Below are 25493 nucleotides of genomic sequence, written 5' to 3' on the forward strand. Positions count from 1 at the left end.
ATCCCACCAAAATATACTTACTTGCCAGCTAGTATGTCCCCAAGCTCTTAAAGCTGTGTTCATTATTCTGCACTTTCTGCAAGGAGGACCTTTGTGTGCTAAACCTAATCTATCTAATTTTTTTTTAATTTATATATTTTAATATAAGGGGTAACTAAGAAAAATTTTGGAATAAATAGACCCTCAAAGTGCATGTGCATATTCCACATGGAAAGCAAGCTTGAACATTTCTCTTTCGAGATACCTTCATTGAATCTTGCATCTTTTTATGAATTCTTCAGAGCATCTATACTTTTCACAAACTCTTGTCAGTGAAAGGCAACAACACAGAGGCAAAACTAGTTTCTTGGCTAACATAGCTGCTTAAAATGTCACCTTCATATGATTTTACTTAACAGAAGTTAAGAATCCACAGTGCATTTCATACTAGAACTCATTTTTCTCCTGACAAATTTTTACATTTTTCTTAGGACGGAAAGTAGTTTGTTCATGTGCTTTTAGCAGCATAACTATCCTCGCAGAATTTGGGTCTATATGATTAAGAATCATCAGATGTACAGGTGGCTCATAAAGAGGCACATGGCCTGAAACAATAAATCTGACACTTAACCATTTAAACAAAGGATAGGCAAGGGATGTTACGTCTGGCACTAGAGGGGTATTTAAGCAAGCAATCAGAGGCATGAGAGATGCACTGACTAGGAGCAGAAATCAATGAAGTTCAAAATAAAAGCTAGCCAGACGTTTAAAAAAAAAAAAAAAAGTACATATCTAGTGAGGGAGATTACCATGGGACGTGGTGAAAGATCCAGCGCAAGAAGTCTTCAGATCAATATCAGATGCTTGCTCTAGCCCAGCCACAGGTAACTTGGCTGAATTCAGAAATTGCTAGATGAACTTCTCGGGTCTCTTTTTATGTTGAGTCCAAATAGATGCTCAAAATGGTCTCTTTTGGCTTTAAAAATCTGCAAAAACTTGTGTAGAAAAAGGAAAAGAGATCAAAGAAAAGGCTTATCCTAAACACCAGAAGAAATTCAGCAAGACAACTGTTAGTGCTACTGAGTCTGATGACTTCTTGTCTGGACATTGTGCCTTAGGGCTCAACTTCATGCCAGACATCTGATGCTTTGCCTAGCAGAACAGTGGAATCCGAGAAGAGACTTGCTGAAAATCATGTCCTGTTTCCCAGCAAGGAAATATTCCTTAACGTGGTAGATAATGCTAAGCAATTTTGAAGAGCCTTTTACAAAAACTGTAGTGAAAACAACCATTGCAGCTGGTTGAAGATAGAACAATTATCAACATCTCTATCAGAAGAATGTATATACTTCATTTTTGTGGAAAAGTTTTATGTGCCCAAAGCTGAATTTAATGCATTAATAGATCTAAAATGTTCCCTATAACACAAAGCATTTGCATTAGGGTAGCATTTGGAAGCATGTGCATTTAGGATTAGCATTTCTAGATAGGAAACAAGTCAGAAGCACTCTGACCTGGCTGGAATGGAGTGGTTGGAAATAAAAGCAATCTATCTGAGAGAAAAGCTGAAGGTGTCTCTTACTCCGGATTTTCACCAGATCAGTCTGTGAGATATCCAAGGCCCCACCTACCTCAACCTTTATTCCTGTACAAGAAATGCTGGTTTGCCCTGTCCACGTCCATCGTGTATGATCTGGATTGTCCTCCTGGGCTCCAGCTTCCTCTAGTCTCGTTCCTCGTGTCCCGAGGAGAAGAGGTGAGCATAGGCGCGCTGGCTGCGCGTAGTGCATTGCCTAGTGTAGGAACAGCAGCAGCCTGGAGAGGGGCTGAGGACCCTGTCTCCACGTTAGAGGACTGGGAAGGAAGGATGGAATTTACCCTGGAGTAGCTTAGCTCTGGTTCTGTGGACTTGAAGTCCAGCCACAGTTGGAGCATGGCTTCTGGGTTTGGCTTCATCTAGCAGAAATTCTGCCTGTACACCCCGAGATAGCTTTGTGATGGGCATCGAAGTAGGAGTAATGGGGAGAGCCCTTGAAAATATGCATTCCCAATTCAAGGTAAAAGAGCAGTTTAAAGCAATCTAGTTACTTCATAACAGCTTTTTCAAGCAGATTGCTGGCTAAAAGGGGTAGTGCTTTCCTTACCCGTGGAGCTTTCAGGTTTCAGAGCTCTTCTGGCAAAGGCACTTGCAGACTAAATACCTTAGGATGTAATAATTCACCCCTCAAAATACAGGACCATTTTCATTCCATGAAGTAAACCAAGAATTAACTTACTGAATACTGATTATTTTGCATTTTATATTTTATCCACGTTGATTTTAGGAAGGGTTTACCCAGGACTTTTACTACTACGTACCTGCCATTTACAAATGGTGTGCAATAAAAAACGGGATTCTTAAAAAGATTCATGTTGGACATCTGACAATGAAGGCAAAAATGTGTTATGTCGTCTTATCTTTTATAGGTTGAGGTTGTGACTTCTTTTTCTTTCTTTTTTTTTAAAGTCTAAGCACTTGCCATAAAGCTCATAAAGCAGTTATGAAGTTCTTCAAATCTGAATTAACGTTTCCCACCTACCTATCTTTCTCTCTAAGCTTTTAACCTTTGTAGATATAAGACTAGTATCTTGGGAAGCAGCTTTTTATTTGAGCTTTATTTATATCTGTCAGTGGGAGATGCTCGGAAAACATTGGGAGAATGCTGGTCTGTCATGCAGCAACTGGGAATTTACATTACAAAATGGTAAAAATAATGCAAGGATCAGTTCCTTCAGATGCTGAATCCTCATTTCTGATTTTCACAATCTTCTCGTGTGTGGGTATATTTCTATACATATATAAATATATATGTATATGTATGTATATACAATTGGGATTCTTTTTGTTTTATGTCTTCCCTCATTACATTCAGTGTAGCCTCATGTTTACGTTAATATGTACATTTATAATACATAAGGACAACATAAGGCAGAAAAGGAGGAGGAGGAGATAATTTAGGCTTTACAAGGATAGGAGAAAGGAGGAAAGACATGCTTATGTATTGGAAGAAAAGCTTGTGCCATCATTTTAAATCTGCCTTTAGGCAGTTTTAACTTATATGACCAGCATTTGCCATGCAGATCCTTACTTCTCCTGACCCTGGCAACAGTATGGAGGTCAGATAGCCATCCAAGTGCAATGCCAAAGGCACAAACAAAAGTTTTTTCTTCTCTGTCCATCTGTGGGTTTTTCCCTTATCCTACATGTTTATAGGGCATATGACAAGAAATTCCATTGCATTACTTGCTATAGTTCAAGGTAACGGACCAAGGAATTCAACATAATTCTTCATATGCAATTAAACTGTCCATTTCATTATTCCTTGTTCAAAAAACAGCTAGTGGCTGGATATATTTGATCTGCTTTTATTTGGAGTGGCAGATGATAATTCTCTGCCATACCAGAACACTAAGAACAATATTTTGCCCTGGTTGGGTTTTTGCAGTACGTGGGCTGGCGTAGGCGGAGGCAGGCTAAAATCTTTTGATTTGGGGATAATCTTGTGTTATCCGGTTGGGGCTTGAATGTCCCCTTCTCATTTGAAAAATGTTAACGTAGAGCCTCCTGAGAAATAAGCACTCCTAAGAGTACGGCTTGTATTAAAACTGGTGCTTGCGATTTCCACGCAAACAAAAGCCACTGATAGTGGCTAGGATCAGGGAAACAAAGTTCCTCTGTCCTTTATGAAAAGATCCTCCTCCTCCCCCCCTCAATCTTTAAGTTCTGTTCTGTGCTGCAACTTTATCACTATTCAAACTAGGTCTAGGGACAAAGGCTCATAGCTTTTCTCTTTTTCTTTTTTTTCTTTTTCTATTTTTTTTTTTTTTTAAAGGCATGTTAGGGTTGCAGCATTGGAACATGCTACCCTGCTGGTGTCTAGGGATGTAAAGTGGAGGATTTATGGAAGAGAAAATAGAATAGAGCCTTAAAAGTTTGGCTTTAAAAAATGGAGCCAGTAGTTTGACAGATTGTTCAGTAAATGTTCATTTTATTGAGAATTATAAAAAAGGTGCTTAACGCCTCTGTGCCATTAATATAATACATTAAAAGGTTACTGTCAAGATTAGTGTTTCAGCTCTGAAAATTGACTGTAGGGTTTATGGGCAGCACTGTTCATATTCTGCTTGGAAGATGTGGTGTCTTCTACTTACCACTTGACAAAACTATTATGTTGTTACAAGGCTTTATACTGAAAAACTTGATAAATGGTAAAACATAAATAAAATCTCATTTGAAAAGCGGGAGAATAGTTGCTGTCTGTCTCATAGCCAGATTTAGCAGATGCGGGTTTGAATGTAAAACAGTTGTGAAAATAGCCAGTGTCAAACTAGTGCAAAATTAAACTTGTGGGGTGTTCTGTTTTCAGTGCCTGTTATTGTTGAAGTACTCCATTTCAAAAGCATGCATTCCTTCCTACAGAAAAAAAATCAGATTCCTTAGTTGAAATTAATTAGCATTCAGAAACCAGATAGCATGTTTTTGGGTATTCATGAGATCTCTGTTTGAAAAAATGTTTTTAACTTGTAGAAATGTGTTGCAACACACAGATGGGAAGAAAAAGAAAAAAAAATCTCTTTAGCAAGCACTGTGTGTAAAAGGAATATTACATTTTGCACGCTCCTGATTACCCTGTGTAAACAGTTTTTGACATCTGTCTTTATAGTTTTCGAGGAGAGGAAGACTTTGTTAAAAGAACCATTTTTATACAGCAGTCACCATTTCAGTCTTGCTTTACCTGTATTATGAAAGCAGATGGTCTGCATGTCTTTTGAATATTTATAACTATCAAAAACAATCTCTTGCTATTCACCCTTAGGCTTATGAGATGTCAGGACTGTTCTGGTTGAAAAAAAATCATCTTGGGTGTTTACAGAAAGAGGATTACATTAAGCTGAAATGACTATACATTTTCCAGTTTAATATTTGTCCATCAGCTGTTTAATCGTATTTAGATAATTGTGTAAATAAGTTGTTGCAGCCCTTGCCCCTTCCACTGAGCAGGCTTGAAGCTTTAAACACCGATGAATGAGTTGCAAAAAAGCTCGTTTGTTTTTTTTTTTTTTTCCTAGTTAAACAACCTGGAAGGCCTAAATAAGTTTTAGTTACAATGCTCCTTTTGAGGGAAATGTTTCATTTTCAAAGGAATCCCCGATACCTAATTCAGCCGAGTTGTTTTAGGAAGCTGCTGTGTCTGTTACTCTCTGCTAAGTCTGTTAGCATGTATTTGTTCTGTGTAAATACTGCAGCCCAACTACCCCTTCATGAGGCATGAAAACAACCTCATTCTGCCCATATAAAAATAATTTTAAGGTTATTTAGGGGAAGTTTTGGGACTGTGGGGGTTAAAAGCTTTTTTTGACTGGAAGCTGAGCAATCACTGATAACAGATTTTGCTGTGGTTGGTTGATTTGGCAGAAAAGCATGAACAGTTTTGGTTTAGATGATTGAATTAACCTGATTAACATTGTTTTTGTTGTTTTGCAAAAAGGACAACAGTATACTTTTAGCGATGTTCGAACAATACTTCACCTGGTTGGAGAGCACTGTTGGAGGCAATGACTCAGAAGTGCCTCCCTTGTAGTACCTGCAGCGGTGGCTACAGCGACCAGCCGGCATGAAAGGCTCGGGTCCTTCCCGTGTCTTGCAGGATGCACCTTGCGTTAGACTCTGGCACAATACAAAAGGTGTCTGATGCTACTGTTTTATCGGGTTTTATTTGATGGGCGTATGAAAAGAGTTCTGGTTGAGATTTAAGATATTCCCCAGGGAGTTTCCCAACTTCTTTGAGAAATGATGGTGTCTGGTTTTCAAACCTCTGGTATTTAATCTTCGTGAGAGAATGGGATTTGGTTCAAACTACACCGGGTGAACCTCAGCTGAACTTCAGAACAAATTCCACCCCTACCTCCACACAGTTGTTGGATGCCTAATTATAATTAACTTATTTGGCTAAAAAAAGAGCACTTGGGCTGCAGCAGATGGTATCATTCCAGAATAGTGGGATTTCTGTGAAGGTGGCATCATTTCAGATGAGATCTCCTGATTCTCAAAACAGGACTGCAAGTGATGTGGTTGGGGAGGGGGTGTGGAGAGAGGGCAAAGAGGGAAATTTGGGATCTTGAAGTCTCGCAACTTACTTTCAAGGATAAACTTCTAGGAAAAACCTTAAGACTGTGGCTCTGTGACCAGTTTTTGCGTTCTTTCAATTTTCTTTGTGACGTGCGAAAAAGAAATCAGATTGAGAGATGAATGTGATGCATGTGAATATTTGTATGGTATATTTATATTCGTCATCCTTGTATATGGAAGGCATCTGCCTCTGTGCCTTACAGATAACGAATGTCTATGTACAGTAGTACCTGAATATGATGTGCTTCAAATACAATAATTTTCATTTTGATTATTGATAAGTATAAGCCAAGACATGGGGAGCTCCTCACATGTAATGACCCAGGAAATAAGAAAAACTTCAATATGCCTCCAGTCTAGATTGTGGATCTCTGAAGACCACTAACTCATAGGGTTAATCTTCAGTTTTAGGCCCTAAGTATAGTGGGCATTTGTATATGTAGATTGCCATTAAAACATATAGGAATTCTACAGCAATAGGAATTATATAGGGATTTCTATAGTAAAGAGCGTCTCTCTGCACTGACGTGACTGCAGGTTTGATGACAATAAATAAAGCATAGAAACAATGAAATTCAATGTTGTCAAGTTATTTTCTGAGTTAACAAGGTAGTAATATTTTATCTGGCTTGTAAAATTTTGCCTTCAGTGAATTAGTAAATAAATCATTGATTCCTCCTGATGAGGATTCTTAGCGTAGGTAATATCACTTGAATGCTTGCATGAAGTGTTCTCAAAGAAAAAGCAGGATAATTTTCATTTTAAAATGTGTTGATAATGTCTGTAGGGTTTTTTTTTTTTATCTACTTTGAAGAGCTGGAGTAAAATCCCAGTATTAGCCATCAGAGCCTGAAATTCATATTGTGTCAAAGAAGCTAAAATTCCTAGCAGTGTTATTTAAACAGACCAGTCCCCTATTTGGTTGTAAAATAAAGTAACTGAATTAAATTTATTTCTGAAGAAGCAGTTACAAACTGTCATGTCATTGGCATATCTTCTTTGTAAAATGACATGGAAGGGAGGACTAGGAAATTCTAGACAAACATCTTCATCAATAATAGGTAGTTTATTAAAATTATTATTAATATACATGTTTTCATACTTACTAAAGTTGTTTGGGCAGGAGAAGACATCTGAAAGGTACAAAGTAAAATGCGAGAAAACCACTCTGAAGTCTAAATGACATCCACAAAATATGCAGAAGCTAATATGGGATGGTGGCCCATTACATGTGCAGTTTCTATTTTGCACATGCAGTTATGCAGGTTTTGTATGTATAGTAAGTGTGCATTCATATAATTTACCAGTTCAGATCCAAAGGACTTTTAAAATCATGCCTTATGTATCATGTGCCTATGTTTAAAATGGTTTAATCTGTAAAAGAGCTTAAACAATAATTTTGTAAGTATTAGACATTAATGATACCGCTATTATATTGGAAATTGAAATTGGGTTCAGCTGAGCTTGGTTCAGGTCATTCAGGCTAGAGTCGCAGTAGTCTATTAAGATTTCATTCTCCTTTTATACCACTGACAAAAGGCTTCTAGCTAATTTCAGAAATGCCAGGTTAATATCAAGGAATGGTAAGAATTTTGGTGATTCAGAGAAACATTAAAATAGCTGCCTGGTGAGTAGAGGGTATCCACATTTGGCCTCACTCTAGCAGTTCTGAGCCTCCACAAATAGCTTGTTACTGAGTAATACATTAGAAAATGGTTATAATGAACTTCACTAAGATCAGTAATCAAGGTACTTTTACTCAGAAGTGAACTAGTCTTATAAAAGAATACTTACATTAGTATTTATTGCATTTTTACTCCAAATTCTTCCTTCCAGTGGTTACTGCAGTTTGTGTAACAGAGGGTTAATGCTGTACATCAATTTTATGACAGTACAAATATAGCTAAATGTTACATGCTGAATAGTGAAGAAACATAATAATCAGGGCTTCATCTTCTTGACTGTCATTGTCTTCTCAATACGCTGGACAATTCCTGTAGTTAAGCTAAAAGGAACTACTTTCCACATAGACATCTAAAGGGTGGCAAAGTTCAGTCTATTGAAATTACATTTGCTAATTTTGTTGTTCATACATCATATACTGAGTATAATTTTCAAGTTGGAGCATTATCTCATTTTGCAAGGCTTAGTCTTAATTGATTTTGTAAAAGAATGTAGTGGAACTGAAAGTTTTATGCATTGTAATTTCTACTATTTTAAAATTGGTCAAAACTGAGCAGAAGGTAAATTTCTCACTATAGCTATCTGATATCTCGAGAACCTTTGAGAAAAAATTGTCTCTATCATCCTTTGGTCTATTTTACAGCTAATATTCAGTTACAGAATTAGACATGACAATAAGAGCTTTTCATAAGCCTGTTCTGCAAATCACTTAAAATACCCTGTTTAGGAAAAGCAAGTCTGTGTTTGTTTTGGGTTGTTACATACGTATTTTATTCTACCCTTTTATTTTATCCTACTAATAGGTCATTCAGATAAACTTTCATTGTACTATTTTCTGGTGTCTGCCCTGTGATAAGTGGCACAAAGGGAATGGGCATGGGTAACTTGGGGCATTGCTTGCGTTTTTAGCGTCAGTGTAGGATTTGTATGCCTGTAAACTTGTGTGGGTACGTGAAGGGTCAATCAAACTTAAAAGCAGAAATAGTACGAACAAAATGCACTTCGAAGATTAACATCTTCCATCCAGAGCACATCCCATTGCCTGATGTTTCTTGGTCGATAACTTTGTTCTTCCCTTAGTACATCTGCTTTTTTTGCTCCCATTTACAATACACCTTGGTTTGTTTTTATGCTCAATTAATGAGTTTTTTAAAAGGCTTTGGATGATAGGATTAAAAATGCAATATGGTTCTCAAACTCTAAAAATATAATGGTTTCAACAATTGAGGTAATTTGTGCTTTGACTTGTACTGCTCTGTATTACAGATTTTTTTTTTCTTCTCCCCTTTTCACACAGAGTATGATTTCTTCCATTGTGAACAGCACTTACTATGCAAATGTCTCAGCAGCAAAATGTCAGGAATTTGGAAGGTGGTATAAACATTTCAAGAAGGCAAAAGATATGATGGGTAAGCAAAAAAAAAAAAAAAAAATTGCTGTGATGGTGGATACATACCATTATGTGTCACGTTGAGGTCTGTCACAGTCATAAGGAAGCCAGGTCCCTTCATGATAAGTTTAGGATGCTTTTGATGAGTAGATGTAGAAAGTACATATACAGTGAAAGAATTCATTTAAATAAATATTTGCTATTGAAACAGCCAAACTGACTTGGGTTGCCAGAGATGTAAAGCTGTCATTCTGTAAATCTAGAGATCTTCTACCACCCAGAATAATTGTTTAAAAAACCTGTTCCTGGAACTGTGATGGACTGATTTTTTGAATGTATGGGGGGTTTTTTTGTTGGTGGTTTTTTTTTTTTTCCTCTGGCTAATGTATATTTAAAGAAACAGGCTTCTATAACTATCACTGCCTTCCAAAAACACTGCTATAATTTTATAAATTCATATCTTTCTCTAACTTTGGGACCCTGATTTCAATTCATTTTAACAAATAGTTGTTGTGACAATTGTTTGCTTTTTGTAGTAAGCACAAGTAAAATACTGGAGAAAAAAAATCCATCAGTGGGACATACTAATTCTGTAATACCTTATATCTTTCTGTATTGTCCCTTTTTAAAACTATTTCTTAAACCTGTTAACATAATTTTAAACACTTTATGTCAGAAAATTTCTATGTAGTTTTCAACAGAATGAAGAAATGGGACCTCAGTTTGGATTGAATTTTGAGCTTGACTTAGCTTTCAGTATTTGAAGCAAAATCATTCATCTACCAAAACAGGTTCCTTGCCTTTTATAGCTTAAGGCTGTAATGAAGACAATGCATCACTTTTGTGATAATTGCTTGAATTACTATTCCAAGTGAATGGCCCACTTGGGTTGATCTCTACTTTCCGCTAGTGAAAAAAGGCAGCTTCTTTCCTTTATCTACTTTATACCTTCTGTGCAACACCAAGCCCTTCTTCTGAGACCACTGCAGTCGGTGGTAAGACTTCACTTGGTTTCAGGTGGTCCGTGCGCAAGGCAGCAGAGTGCCTGCATGGGACGGTGACCTCTCTGCAGCAGCCTCTCCCACCTCCATTGCAGCAGCGCTGCTGCATGGGGCAACCCCTGCCAAATTTTCCTTACGTGACCTGCCAAGACAGGTTCGCCATCCGTTCATCCATCCATTCATTCAGGGACAATGAAGCCAGTGCATAGGAAACATGGGGGGGGAGTGTGGTGTGTATTCCTGTGTTACCTAGTGCTGTGGGGAGAGGCAGCACTGCCCCCAAAGCCACACAGGTGAGGAGCAGCTGGTGCTCTGCTAGGGGACTGATCCAGGCTCTGCACACCACACTTCTCTGCAGAACCATTGGCTTGCTTTTTATTTTTTAAATTTCTGCCCGTGATAGGACAGAGGGGGAAGGCAGGGCTGCGTGTGGGAATCCAGGTGCCGATTTCTTCTTCCAGCTCTCACCCCTGTGGAGGGAAAGGTGGTCTTGCACTGAGTGACTGTTAGTGAAGATCATAATTACTATGAAAAGCTCAGACACTGCCTTTTTATTTGTTTAATATGCTTTACTAGTATAAGAAAAAAATTGCTACCACACTTTTGTGAAGCTACTGGAGTTTTGGTTTTCAAATAAAGCATATTTTCTTAAGGCTATTTCCAGACCAGCATTGCTAAAGCTCTAGAACTGAGATTGTTTAAAATGAAAAAGTGACATACACTGATAAAAAGGAGTCTCCTTTACTTCAGCCTAGAGTTATTTTATATTGTCTTATCTTGCACAAGAGGGGAGCTGGAAGAACTCTTGTAGTTTAAAAAACTATGTTGTTAATTAAAAAGGAGGGTGTGTCAAGGCAGATGAGTTAATATAAGAAAAAAAATTCAACCATGTTGCAAGTCACTGAAAAAAACATGCATACATGGTTGCAAGATAAAGCAGCCCATCTGTGTAATTTACATAAATTATACTAGTTCCTAGCAGTCCCATACAATTGATGCAGCATCTAGAAATTAGCAGAGCATGGGGAGGTCCACACCCCACCCTGCTTGTTACAGATTTCTAGTGGCTGGGAACTGCAGATGTCATGGCGGGGACGTGGCGGGAGGAGCAAAACCAGTCACTGGGGTCTTCTTTCTCTCTGGTCCTCTCTGGTCGGGGTGTGCTTTCCCATGACAGACCCCCTTTACCCTTTGCGCAGATGCACTTACCATTTCACCTGCATCTTCTCCAGCGCACAGAGTGGTTTCCTGTCTCTCATCTTTGCCCCCTCTCTAGTTGCTTACTGCCTTGTCTGACGTCCCCTGCATCCATTGCTGCGGGATGTGCTCTGCAGCCGCACGCTCGTGGTTTGGTTGCATTGCGCCTTTGCCAAATTCTCAGGAGGTTACTCCTTTGCCATACGTGGTTTCCAGCATGTGGTTTTGCCTCTGATGTTCTGCTGGTACCTCCAAGGGCCTGGTGACGATGATGGGCAGTTTGTTGGATTATTTTTTTTTTTTTAAATATTCACTACACCATTATTTGTAGGAAAATTTTGAAGGCAAACAGCCACAACAGTGATGTTATAGGCCCTCTGATCTAGGCTGGAGAGTACAGTAAGCTTGAACCTGAATGCGCCATTTTACATTTGTTTATTTTTATTAGCATGTCTTGCGAGGAGCATGAAGTTTGTGATTTCCAGTCTTATGTTGGCTTTTTCAATGTTTCTTTTCCACCATAGTTGAGATGGATAGCCTTTCTGAACTATCCCAGCAAAGTGCCAACCATGTCAACTTCGGTCAGCAGCCGGTCCCAGGGAACACAGCCGAACAGCCTCCATCCCCTGTTCAGCTTTCTCATGGTAGTCAACCATCAGTTCGGACCCCGCTTCCAAACCTGCACCCTGGACTTGTATCTACTCCCATTAGCCCTCAGCTGGTAAATCAGCAGCTGGTAATGGCCCAGTTGCTGAACCAGCAGTATGCAGTGAACAGACTTCTAGCCCAGCAGTCCTTAAACCAACAGTACTTGAACCACCCTCCTCCTGTCAGTAGATCCATGAACAAGCCGTTGGAGCAGCAGGTCTCAACAAACACAGAGGTGTCTTCCGAAATCTACCAGTGGGTCCGTGATGAACTGAAACGAGCAGGAATCTCACAGGCAGTATTTGCACGTGTGGCTTTTAACCGAACTCAGGTCAGTCATCTTTTTTCTTATTTTTTTTAAATCTAAGAGTCCCTTCTTTCTCTCTCTATTTAGTAATTATCACCTTTTAAGTCTCTCTCCTCATTTCTGCCTTGCCACTTAGCTCCTGTGCAGGAACCATGCTTCCTTGCAGGACCAGTGTCCATGTTGATAAAATACAGAAATCTTCAGTAATTGGTTTGTGGAAATACCCATGGTTCTTACAGACACCTTGGTTCCTCTCCAGTTGTGATGGTTTATGAATAACTGAATATTCCCTGGGAAGGAAATGAACAGCTCTCTGCAGAACCATTCACAAAGTCACCCAACAGATTGCCTTTTGTGTTGCAAAGGTATACCCATCCTGACCACATGCATGCACTGAACAACTTGTCTTCTTTCACAGGTGTACTGGAGATCATCTTCTATTCTTGTTCACATTTGTTTTTACTATTTTGTAGTGAAAGTCTTAATAATATCTTTTCAGGCTTCTGAAAAGATTAAAAAAAAAAAAAGCTTTATTTTTAGATCATCTACTCTTTTGTCGCAAAAACAGTAGTTGCTGAGATTGCCGATGTCCACATCAGAACGTATACTTCAGCTCTTCAATGCAGAAAAAGCTAGCCCTAGCAAAGCTGATAAGTAACACTAAAATGTGTTATTTTTTACACCTGTTTTAGAAGCTAACCCTGTTATAATTTATGCTGCTCTATGAATTTAACTTAATGCCATGTTGCATGGAATTTAATCAAGCAGAAATTATGGAAGAAATGTCAGTATATCCAATGGAAATAATAAGATCTCAGAATTTTAGAAGTCTGTTTTAACAGAAAATAAAATAGGATTTTTTTTTTAATAGGAAATATTTCAAAAAGACATAGGTAAATTTACCTTGGAGTCCACATTTTTAAACTTAGGGAACAAGTATTTGTCCACTGTAGAATACAGTAAAAAAAATCATAATTTGGGCTTCTCTTGAAATGTTGATGTTTCTCCCTGCATAGCTTAGAGAATAAAAATTCTGTTTCAAATGCACTGGTACCAGGTTTGAATCAGCATGTCATTTGTAATTGTTCTGAATTATTATTGCCTTAAAAATTTTTACATCTTCCTTTAGCTAAAAGAAAGTAGAGTCATGGTGTGAATTCTCTGTAGAGCTCTGTGTGTGTGTGTGTCTTTCGTCTTAACAGCAGAGGAGTCTTTCAAGATCTGGGTCTTTCATACCAAATTCCATGGGATACATTAACTCATGCAAGGATTACTTACGTAAGTTGAGTCCAGGCAGTGTCAGTTGTTATATTTACAAATAAATGACATAGAGTTTTGTTTAATAAAATGTTTAATATTTTAGATCATGAAATCATAAAGTATTGAAGTAATAATAGTAGCTTCAAGTTACAATGGTTTGCAGTTGCTATCTTACCTGGACAAACAGCCAAGCAAATAATTCAGAAAATAATTAGTTTATTATATATTTATTTCTTTCTCAGACTTGCCTAAAAGCAGCATGTTTTCTCTCAACTTTCTTCCCCCTGCAAAGTCATTTATTCAGTTTTTGTCAGCTAGTTTTGCCTACAGCTTTTGGTCTATCGTCTGTGCATGGACAGTATTTGTTACCTAAAATATAAACGTGATTGGTTCTGACTGGACATTGAATTTATATGACACAGTATGCGAAGATGCTCTTGAGATGTGGTGAATGCAACTGTAGAACCAGATTTCTAGGGCAAATACTGATTCCTGATTACTATATATTTTTCTTACTACAAATGTTTTTAAATATTTGTTTAAAGTTCAATTCTTCCACAGACGTTGTGGTTAACCATCTTGGTAAAATGTGTTCAAAGTGACCCAAAACTGGGAGGAAACCCCAAAATGAACGTTGAAAACAAATTCCATGAAGAGATACGAAATATATATTTAATATACTTTGGCAATTTTCAGCCAAATCAACTTGAAATAACACAGGGTAGTATCCCTATATCCTACAAACTGTGTTAGCTAATCAAATTAGTATTTGCAGTTAGCTACATAAGATTTTGCAGTATTTGTTATGTAATGTGGCAAACATAGGGAACAGAAGGGAAAAATACTAGGAGCATAGACAATGTTAGCCTCAGTGTTGCCAAGAAATAGCATACTTTTCATGCGAAGCAAAGCCCTACTGAAATCCAGAAGAGTTTCTTGTAGGCACATTTCACCTTTGCAAAACTGAAAATTGTCAGTTTTACCCATGGTAACAGCTAATGTCCAAGTATAAACATAGGTAGAGATACCTGGGATTCTTATATGAAAACACTTAAATTTGTTCTGCTTGTCGTACTTCAGAATTTATCACAGCTTATTCAAGGATACACCACATTTAACTAGAATTAGAGCAGCACTTTAATAACTGATGCTATTTAGAAGTTCTTTTCTAATATTGATGTAATATCTTTTGTCTTTTGTTTTTTGGGTTGGTTTTTTTTTTTTTGGCTAGAGCAAGTAAAAATGCTTGTTTAAATTCATCTACTGTTTTCTGAGATAAAAAGCTAACTCAGGCTTATCACTGACATTTTTGAAACTGTCACAGGCATATTTGAGCTGTGTCCAGGGACCATATCATGCCATCAGTTTCTAAAGGCAGAAGATGTCACTGAAATCGCTTAGGAGTTCTGTGCAAAAAACCCCTGATGTCGAGATACAGTCTCAGATGAGGGGAGAGATTTGCTTTCTGCATAAAAGTTAAGGAAGGAAGTGAACTATAAACTAAGAGTAATTTGCTTAATGTTTTGGCAATAAAAGTGGACTTTGGTGGAATTGGCTGAAGATGTTGGCACCTCTTTTTTTACAGACTTGTGCTCTACAATGTGAATATAGAATTTGGTGGTGGGTTTGGGTGGGAAGGGTGGGTTCTACTGGCTTAGTGTGGTAATTCAACACTTGGCCCTAATTTTCAAAAATTTTTTGTTTGGGGGCAAAAATGTTGACTAGAAATATTTCTACCTCTTCCCAGCTCAAAGGAAAGGATTTGGTAAAATTACTTCTGAAAACCAGGGTGTCCTTTTTTTTAATTATCATCTATTTATAAGGTGGACACCCCCCCCCGCCACACCTCAGAAAGTTGAAACGGTGTCCTTAATATCTTCTTGGATAACTCCCCCCCTACCCTTGACTTCAAAATGGTAGTTTCAAAAATGTGTAGTTCTCAGGAATGTGCCTTGCAAAGTTTAATCAAAGAGGAGTCCAGAAAGCTGTAACTTGAATGAAAATTAACATCTATACAGGCACAATAGAACAATTGTTGTAGGGAGCAGAAGTAGTTTCGGAGGGTGGAGCGCCTCTCCCCATGAGAAATTTCACAGCAGTCCTTCTAGGAAGGCTTCAGAGCACAGTGGGGTCTGAAGTGTTATTTGTCCTTCAGCAGTTGCGATTCCAGCTCACTGGCTGCAAAGAAACAGATTGAATCCTGTTAGCACCTCTTTGTAGTGCACCATCGAAAAGTTTGTTGAGTCAGGATTTGTGCTGGTGCATCTGAGTTTCACCTCAAGCATGGCTACCAAGCGTGTCTACCAGTGTCTCTGTTTGCTGGGGTAATTTTGGTAAATCGAGCCGCTTATGTTTTGGTTGCCATTTGGCAGAATTAATAAACATGGTATTTTTTCCGGCTGACGTCAGTGCACTAAGCAGACACCTCCGCTCTCTTGAAAGAACGAGTTCAGTCTTTTCTTGCACTTTGCTGGTGAGAAAATGTCATTTGGGATCAGCTCGCTGGCCTGGGTGGCACGGAGCAGCCATGGGGCAATGGCGCCGATGCATCAGGACAGCCCCGCAGAGCGCAGTGCCCACACCGGCCTCTGCCAGAGCCTCCCGTCAGCAGAGGGGCTCAGCCTGCCCCTGCAAATTCGCAGTTGAACTGGGAGGCTCTCTGCTCTGTTTTGTGCTTCTCGAGAGAGCTGGAGCGGAGCATCAGCGTTTGTTCAGCTGAACCACCTTCGGCGGCCTGAACAAATAAACAAACTCCTGTACCCTTTCTGTCGTCTGTTTGTAAATGTAAACATGAGTCAGGAAACGGAAAGCTTGGGTTCCCACAAGCAAGTCTGACATTTGACTTGAAGGCGTAGCTTAACCCGGTGCATGGCAGGGTGACATGTACGTACCGCACGAGCAAGGAATTGTGTTAGTCATGGTTGTGGTTGGAACTGTAACTCGGGGCTGCCCGTCTCTGTTTGTGTACACTTTCAACCGTAACATTTGCCGCATGAACTCGGGTGCTGCTGTACAGAGGTGACCTCTTGGCTCCATCTTCACGAAAGGAGGGGGAGTGCTTTTTGCTGCTTTTGCCATGTCTGACTATTGTAATTATTTTTCTTCCCACCAGCGACGGTTTTTCATCTTGAGGGTTTTAAGTACTTCTCAGCGTTTCTGCCAGATACCTTTTCTTTCCCCCTCCTTTCTACTTCACCCCCATGCTTGTTTAAAATATTAGCTGCCAGGATACACTGCCTTTCATTCATGTATAATGCCTTTTCTCATATGTGAAAACTTTTGTGTATTTAGGACTGTGCTCGTGCTAATTCTGGGCAATTGCTATTTCAAGGGAGAACACTTGGATGCAGTAAATGGCTCCGTGTAATTTTAAACCAAAATCTAAGTTTACACAAACCACCTTCTCAGGCACTTTTTTTTTTCCTCCACTTTGTCTTTGGCACACTTTATTTTCCAGTAAAATGAAAAATGAAGATGGATTATTCAAAATTGATAACAGTAATGGACCATCATGTAATGTTTTATTGAATTTGAGTTCTGTAAATTATGTGGTAGAGAGAAATTTGCCTGCTTAACTATAACAGAAATTGCCACTGTATTCATATAATTCTTCGTAGTGTAATTTAAGAAAAAGCACACTACCCATATCACTATTGAATAAAAGGTAAAAAGGTGCTATTACACTATCATGACAGCTCTCCTCTTGCTACTAAGCGACACAGATAAATGTGTCTGCTTATAACTAACTTGGCAGGGATCCAGGCTTGTGGGTGGAGCTTGCGAATAATCTTCCACCTGGACATGGGATGGGAGCACCCTGCAACAGAGAGGGATAGCGTTCAGGGATGTTCTGCCTGTTTTGGGGGAGGTTTGGGCAAATGGCATTTTTCTTCTGGGAGCTTTGAAGTTCTATCAGGCTGATAAAATCTATTTGAATCAGTGATTACGTTCAAAGAGGAGACAAACTGGGGGCCAGACAGTGTTTTTGTTCATATTGGCAGACACTTTCGTTTATCTCCATTTTTAAAGAATTCATAATTAGCTTTTGAAAGCCCTGATAATATTTATTGAACATTTTTGTGCAATTAGTAATGAATTATACTTGTGATGACATGTAAACTTTCTTTTTTTCAATGGGACCTGGTAACATTTTAAGAAAATACATTTCCAGTGCAAAAAGAATACAAGGGAGGAACAGTGAGGAGGACTCTGAGCCTAACAGTGTTTATAATCTCTATGCAAAACAGCATTTAGCTTTCATACAACCTGAAGTACAATATCAGGAGATCACACCAAGACTTGTACCTTGGCAAACCAGTTCAGGCCTGGTAAAATGAACAGTAAATCTCTGCATATCGGCATGGGGCAGGATATGAGAGCTGATGTTTTCTTTCTAGGATTTTCCCATTTTACATCTTGTCTAACAATCTCTAGCCGAAGTTTTGTGCTCAGAAAATTGAATAGTAGAAATGAAGTAATATATGAAGCAGGCAAACTGTACTGTAAGACTTTGCCTGCACCTGGTACTATACCTTATTTCTCATGTTATTTTCTCGCATATTCTGACCTTTAGGTTCAAAGCTCCTAGAAGAAAACACCTCTTCCTTGCTTTCTCCCCACTCTCTCATCTCCTCTGCTCTCTCTGCATCTGTGTCCTCTGCTCTGCTCCCAGCTCATGCAAAGATTCATGGCAGTGATGGGGGAAGGAGAGGGCAATGAATACTTAATGGCATATCTAATCACCAAGAGGTGTCCTGCAGCAATGGTTGTACTGACAAACTCAAGAAAACTACAAAACCCAATTTTCTTTATTTATTTCACTGCGGGGGGAAAAGTTATACAAGAAAAACAGCCTTTTCTGCTTTTTTTAGCTGCCCACTATGTGGCAAAGGCTTACATGAGCAAATATTTTCTATTATGGGCTAAAGTATTTTTCAAGGACATTTCCTTTGGCTGACAATAGGCTGTCTGTTAGTAAGGAGCCTCCTCTCCTGCCAATGATCAGTCCACTCGAGTTCAGTTTTTCTTTCTTCTTTTTAATCCTGGTGCAGTGGTTTTCAGCACAGTAGCAGTCAGAAATCACATGTGTTTACACCTCCGTCGTACATCCTGTGCTCTGCAGACAGCTTTGCCTTGTCTCCAGTGGCACAAAGTCATTTTTTGCCTCCCTTGGAGGATGGGTCATGTAACCCTACCACTGACAAACAATAGTAACTGTGCATTTGACTACTTAGAAGTAGAAAAAAATGGAAGACAATTTAATTTCCATATTTGCTAATAAGTAAATTTATTATTAGATTAGTCATTAAGAAAAATTTTAAAACTTATACTCCACCCAAATGCCACTTTTGACTGTTAATGCATTTATTTACCTTCTGCGTAGTTTCTGCCTGGATACCAGAAAAGAGGAGGGATGAAGAACAGTGGTAAGAAAGTATCCCCCAGGATTATTATTTTTTTAATCCTCCTCCAAATTATTTTTCATGCTTGGTGCTAAAAAGACTGTTTGTGTTTTCCATCCCATTTCCCTCTTACGTGTGCAGGCACAGGCAGGGCCATGAGGACCACACTGGCCCCAGTGTACTGGTTAGCACCTCCGTCCTCATCGCCCCTGAGAGATGGAGGGGCAACGGGGGAAATGCAGAGCTCAAAGCTGCACTGGGTGGGCTCTGACCCTGCCTAAGCACAGCTGCCTGAGAGCGGTGGCTTTGCAGCAGCACCTTCGTAAGGGGCTTTTGCCCCTAAGGATAGGACCTTTGAGAGAGGTGACAACTGCCATAGGTGCTCTGAGCATCAGACTTCCATACAGAGGAGGCTGATGCTTAGGCTGTAGCGTTCTGTTGCACTCCCTTAGGAATGGATGTCTTCATTCAGGATTGCCTCTCTTAGTTAGTTTTAGCTTTTTTTAATTGCTTGCCTCCCTCCATCCATTCACTCCTCCATTATCCCCGATAACAACAGTTCTTCAGGAGAAGAAACATTGGGTTGTGTTATTTCTTTAGAACCACATCTGTGTTCCCTTGTTACACTAGGAATAAAAGCCTCTCATACCAACCCTCTCCTTGTCCCAGCATGGCAACAGCATTTATTGTAAAAAGTTCGCATCTGCTTTTGCAAAAGTTAGTTTTCTTATCATCACCTTGTTACCTCAAGACAGTAGAGCATTTTGTATGCCTGACATATTTAAAAGGAGAATTTGGCAGGGGGGAGGTTTCAAGAACTTGTTGACATTAAAGTTGTAGTTGCACTCACAGGTTCATAAATATTTCATCTTTCAGAGTAATTAGGTGTCCCAGACCGCCAGGCCTACTCCATTGCTGAGAACCGAGATGAAATGATTACATAGGAAACCTGGTGTGGTCTGTACTGTACGCCGGCAGCATGCTATCATCTGCAGTCTGCCCTTCTCTGGCTCACTGCTGTGGATGCCCTGTATGCTGTTTTCCTCTTATTCCCCAGCGCTCGCTTTTACCTATGATTGCTGGACTCTGAAAGTGGTCAAAGGACAACAGTGGTAAATGGACTTGGGAAATGGGACCTGTACAGCAGGTGCTCAAATAAATAGCCCAGGCCATGGACTGGGTGAGGATTGGGGTTGTCCTGGTGAGGAGAGGGGGACGGTGGGAGGAGAAGGTGAAGGAGGGGGAGCATCCAATGGTGAGTTTCCTCACTCGTTGTTAAACTCCAATATACAACTCTCAAAACAATATATTGACTTATAAAAAATGTGGACCTGAGTGAGTTAAGCAGTACATTAGGAACGTTGTGAGTTTATCGTATCAGATTAGTTGTGAAATATCATTTCTTTTCAAAGAGCTGTTTAAGTTGCTAGAAATGTGGAAAGCCATGTTTTTTAGGCTGGCTATGCTTTTTGTCTGGGAAGCCTGAGAACACCCTACTGTCTCTATTTCACTTATTCTTAACATCTTGTGATTGTTTGTTGACTGTGAAAGGTTTCATGGCAAGTTAAGCCGGTAAAAGGAAGGAGACCTATTAGGCAGATTCAGTTTATGTTGTATGTAAACCAGATGCTTAATAAAATTAAGGGTATAACTGAGGCTCTCTTCTCTGCTACCTAAAATGCCATTAATACATTCCTCTGTGGAGTGAATAGTGCCTTTGCTGCTCTCATTCTCAGCCCAGGGGAAAGAAGAAAGAGGACTGATAAGCAGTGGCTTTGCAGAGCCCAGTTTTACAGACGCTCACCTAGGCTAACTCTGCAGCGTGTTTTTTTCTTCCCTCCTTACAGGGCTTGCTCTCAGAAATCCTCCGAAAGGAAGAGGATCCCAAGACTGCCTCGCAGTCCTTACTGGTAAACCTTCGGGCTATGCAGAACTTCTTGCAGCTGCCAGAAGCCGAACGAGATCGAATTTACCAGGACGAAAGGGAAAGGAGCTTGAACGCAGCCTCTGCAATGGGCCCCGCACCTCTCATAAGCACACCGCCTAGCCGGCCTCCACAAGTAAACCACTTTCTCTCTTTGAGATTTGCTCATTGTGTTTTCTCACTGTCCTGCTGGGTGATACCTTTCTTAAAAAGAAGAAAGCTTTTACTGCTGCATTTTTTAAATGCTTGTAGAATCATTATTTGCAGTGCATATCACAAATTAAATTTAAGAAATATAATGGATGATAGTAGCAGTTTATTACTACCTATTTTCTAGTTTTAAGATAAATTCTATCCATTATGGCCCCTACAGAGTATTTTTGCTCATTTTACTGAGATACGAGCTTTACTGGGCCGGGAAAATGCTGGCTTTTAGCTGTCTCTTTTTTCCTGTAATTCTCAGGTGTTGTTTTTAATGTTAGAGGTTCAAATAGGGATTTTGAAGGATTTGGACCACTAAACCGAGTGGGAATGAAAGCAGAAGTATGAGTACATCTTATCGCCTTAAAAATTATCTTCCAGAAAATGAACAGGTAAAACTAAAGTGATGGGGGGAAGAAGACTCCATCCCAAAATGCTGGGCACACTTTCACCAGGTCGAGCTACTGACAACTGGATAACATAACAGAGTTGCTATATCCATCACTGAAAGATTGGATATGTTCATTAAAGCTTCATTTAGTATTTGTTCAAAAGAAACTCCTGTTGATTTCTGTAAAATCTAGTGGGACTATTGGTTTAATTTTCCCAAAATTATAAAGTTTGGTAGAGTGGTATCGAGAAATTCAAGGTAGTCCTTGCTAGTTTTAGGGTACATGAGAAATACCGGTGTGAGCCATAGGAATGCATAGGATTTCCACAAAGAAGAAACGCGGTTGTGAATGAAACACTCCAAAACACTGTATCTTTTCTGAAATACTCTGCGTTGCTGTGGCTCAAGGTTGTACCTGTGCAGGGACAAAACAAACCGATCTGCAGACATGTGGGAATCATGCTGTATACACAGGCCAGATTTGCTGTATAAAGGAAGGCTCTGGGATTGTGGGAATTCTGTGATGGTTGACTATATAAACGCAGAGCAGTTTTTTTGCTAACAGGGTTTAGGCTTGTGGCTATGACTATATTCCATACCCATTCTGAATGCTATAAATTCCTTGAGATCATTTTTCTAATTTTCCTGCAGCTAATGGATACTAAGGACCACACTAAATTAATGAATAACAAAATTGTAGGAAAAGGGAGGAGAGAAGATCACTTTGACCTGCTGCAGTACTTTTCACAAGAAGAGAAAAAAATTTTAGCAGAAAGAACGGACTGTGCTAGTGCTCTAGTTTTGTTATCATTAACTGAGTTTAGTCTGTGAAATCCACTATAGATACTCTTCAAGATAAAGGATGAGAATCTATTTACATAGCAATGTTTTAGTGGGAAAGAGTTAAATATAGATAACGGTGTTTAAAATAACATTTGAGTTTGTTTTAATATCTGTACCTGCTCCCACAGCCCAGGTAATTCAGAGCAAAGGCTAAGCCTCCTTCTTAACTTATCCCTTTCTGCCAAGGTAATGTCTCACTCTGTCTCAAGTGGTCTTGGGCAATTTCACAGCTAAAGAACAGAGTTAATTACAGGACCTTCCAGAAGGATGTCAAGTCAGAGGTAGTCCTTGTGTTGGTTTTAATTCACACTTTAAACTATAAATCCCTTGCAGCCAGAAAGAAAGTGAGACTTAGGGGTTTTCTTAACTGACAAAACATGCTGTAAGTCCAAATTTAGGGGTTGGAGGTGGGGGGGAATCTATCTGTCTCTACTGTGCTCTTGTTCATAATTACATTTCATTTTTTTAGTGGGAGTCAGGAGTATAGTTAACCTAATTGCAACAGTTCAAAGTGGAAACAGCACACAGTTCTGTTTTGATCCTTTTCAAAAGGAAAACAGGTTAACAAGGAAACCTAACAGACTAATACTTGAGCTCTACAGAATACAAGTTATTTTTCTAGTTGTTATATTGTTCTCTGTCATTCAGCAAAACATATGCGCTTTATCTAGTGGATGGACCGAGAATGTGGAAACCTCTGAGCTGGGATTCTGTGCGACCTTTTTACATGTTGCCAGAATTACCCACCTATAAACACATGTAGCACTTGCCACCTGCTACTAAGTGTTCAGAGCCCTAAATTTGAAAATTGAAATATTTGTGTTGGTAACATAAGTACCATACTTAATGCTAGAAATAATAATGAAATTGTTCCAGTTGTTGCACTGGCAAGTATAATGTTACAAATCGTAGCAGAAATAAATTATAATCAGGATACTGCAAAATTATTAATGCAAACTACTACTCTGATACCCCCCCAAATGTCCACAGTTTATTGAATATTTGATACTAAGGAAATAAAACTACTAACGTCCTTACTACTAAATTTATTATAAGCAATTATTTAAAGTCCACTATACAGGGATAGAGCATAATATTTTTCTAGCTTAGCTGTGAGCTTCTTGGATAACTATTGAAAGACAAAACAGACCGTTTATCCTGACAACAGAATTTACGCAAGAGCCAACATACTTAATATTAAATCTTTAGACCAGTGTAACATTTGAAACAATTAAAACTATGAAACCATGAAAAATGGGAGCTAATGTGCCACACATGAAGGTTTATTTTGCAATTGCAAGTTATCAGTTTCAGAAGGATGTGAAAATAAACATCCTGAAAAGGATCTATTTTGCATTTTTGTGTTGCCAACTGGTGGCCAGACAGTAGAGCAGACTTAACCATTTAGCAGCTGAGCTTGTTCTGTGTGAATTTTGCATACTGTTGCATGCAAAAACAGAAAGCGTAACCTTGGAGGTCTGATAGGATAGTAGGAACTCACCAAGCATAAACCCTGGTGCCTGAGTTAGAAGGAACTGTGTTGAATTTATCTCATTTTTACAGCATTCTTACATTAGCTCAAGTAGCAACTAGTATCTGGATTGTTTCCAATTCTTTTTTGAAATCCTTTAAGAAGCTCTTTGTCCCCCTTACTTCTCCCTTTCTCTCTGACTTAAACAAAGAAGCAAAATCTTACTTTTTTTTTTTTTTTTTTAAATTGAAATCATTAGCCTCTAATGCATGAGCTTTTGGGATATGCGTATAGCCCTCTAAGCTGGTCAAGTTGTAAAAGTCTGCTATCTTCCACACTGGCACACTGAGTGCGAGGAGACAGTGTATACAAGAATTTTTCCCTTGGACATTGTTCATCTTGCCACCTCCTGGGGCAGAAGCCTGCCTGTCAGGCTCTTTCCTGGGGCAGTGGAGTTTATAAATATTAGCATCTCCATCAGGTAGGTACTGCATGGAGACATAGTTTAACCTCACTAGCCTAAGAGGAGGAAAAAAAGGTCCTTTCTTGTTCTATTTCTTTTATTAATTTTTTTTTCCCCTCTTCAACACCTTCATCTTACAGACCACACCACAGAGGTCCTTTCCGGGTATCCCTAAGTCAAGTTCAGAGGATGAGTCTATTACACGTTGTGTGGGAATGAGAGGATGTGGGGATACTTCAGAGGATGCTGAGTGTGGAGCTATGTTCAGGGTGGATGGAGCTCCCCAGGGAGGTGCTAGCGATGGCCTCTCCCTCTCATCGAGGCAGTTCAGGGTATGGAGGGAAGAGGACTCCCTCTTCCTTAGTGCAACTTGGGGGAAGGATGGAGACAGGTGACCAAGTCACAGGTTTTCTTTTTCAAAATAATCTGATTAAAGCTTGTTAGCCATCCTGCAGTTATGAACACTTCCTTCTCAGGACAAGCAATTCCCATTTCAGAAGAGAGATCCCAGAGAAATCCTTCTCACCACCCATATTCCCCAAAGAAAATTTTTCCTGACTCTTGGGGCCCATCATCATCCTGTGTAAAAACAGAGTATGTGTAATGTCAAGAGCAGAATATAATTTTAACAAAGCAGTGTTTTAAGAAGTATCACAAATCTTGCATGAGTTACGGTTCTGGGTATTTCATTGACAAAACCCTTCATTTTCATAAATATAATCCTGGCCTCCCTCTGACTACAGATAAATTACAGTTCCTTCATGCTAAAGCAATTTCAGCTTGGGTCCCAGAGATAGGACGTCACTCTTGAAAGAGTAGTTTTGAGGAGGACACTGCTTTGCTGGTGTTTGAGGACCAGTGAACTTCCATTGCAAGGAACTCTGGATAACAGCAGCTCCTGTGAAACTTGATGGTGGCGCCCTGGAGTTCAAACACACGCACATGCCATACGTCACCGCCAGCAAAATTTTTATTTTTACATCTGCAAAATTTGAGATTTAGGTTGATAGTCTTTGTGCCAAGTTGCATTTTAATGAAAGTAAAAATGAACAAAATAATAAATGCAAGCCTCCCCATCCCCCCACCCCCACGAAAACCACCATGGAGGAGAGTTAATGGAAACCCTCACACTTAACTATAACTGCACTTCCAGGCGCCACTGTA

The 25493-nt window shown here is 39.3% G+C and overlaps 1 protein-coding gene across 6 annotated transcripts in view; it reads left to right on the plus strand.

Annotated features, from left to right (window-relative positions):
- The window catches only part of SATB1 (SATB homeobox 1), a 93862-nt gene that overhangs the window by 37034 nt on the left and 31335 nt on the right, over positions 1-25493 (plus strand). For all 6 annotated transcript variants that reach the window (XM_052798584.1, XM_052798595.1, XM_052798575.1 and 3 more), the window contains 3 exons: positions 9129-9240; positions 11944-12398; positions 20884-21096. In XM_052798584.1, the coding sequence (XP_052654544.1) occupies positions 9129-9240; positions 11944-12398; positions 20884-21096 (780 nt within the window). The remainder of the gene's footprint in view (positions 1-9128; positions 9241-11943; positions 12399-20883; positions 21097-25493) is intronic.

This window comes from Harpia harpyja, chromosome 1 (assembly GCF_026419915.1).
Source record: "Harpia harpyja isolate bHarHar1 chromosome 1, bHarHar1 primary haplotype, whole genome shotgun sequence".
Classification (NCBI taxonomy): Eukaryota; Metazoa; Chordata; class Aves; order Accipitriformes; family Accipitridae; genus Harpia; species Harpia harpyja.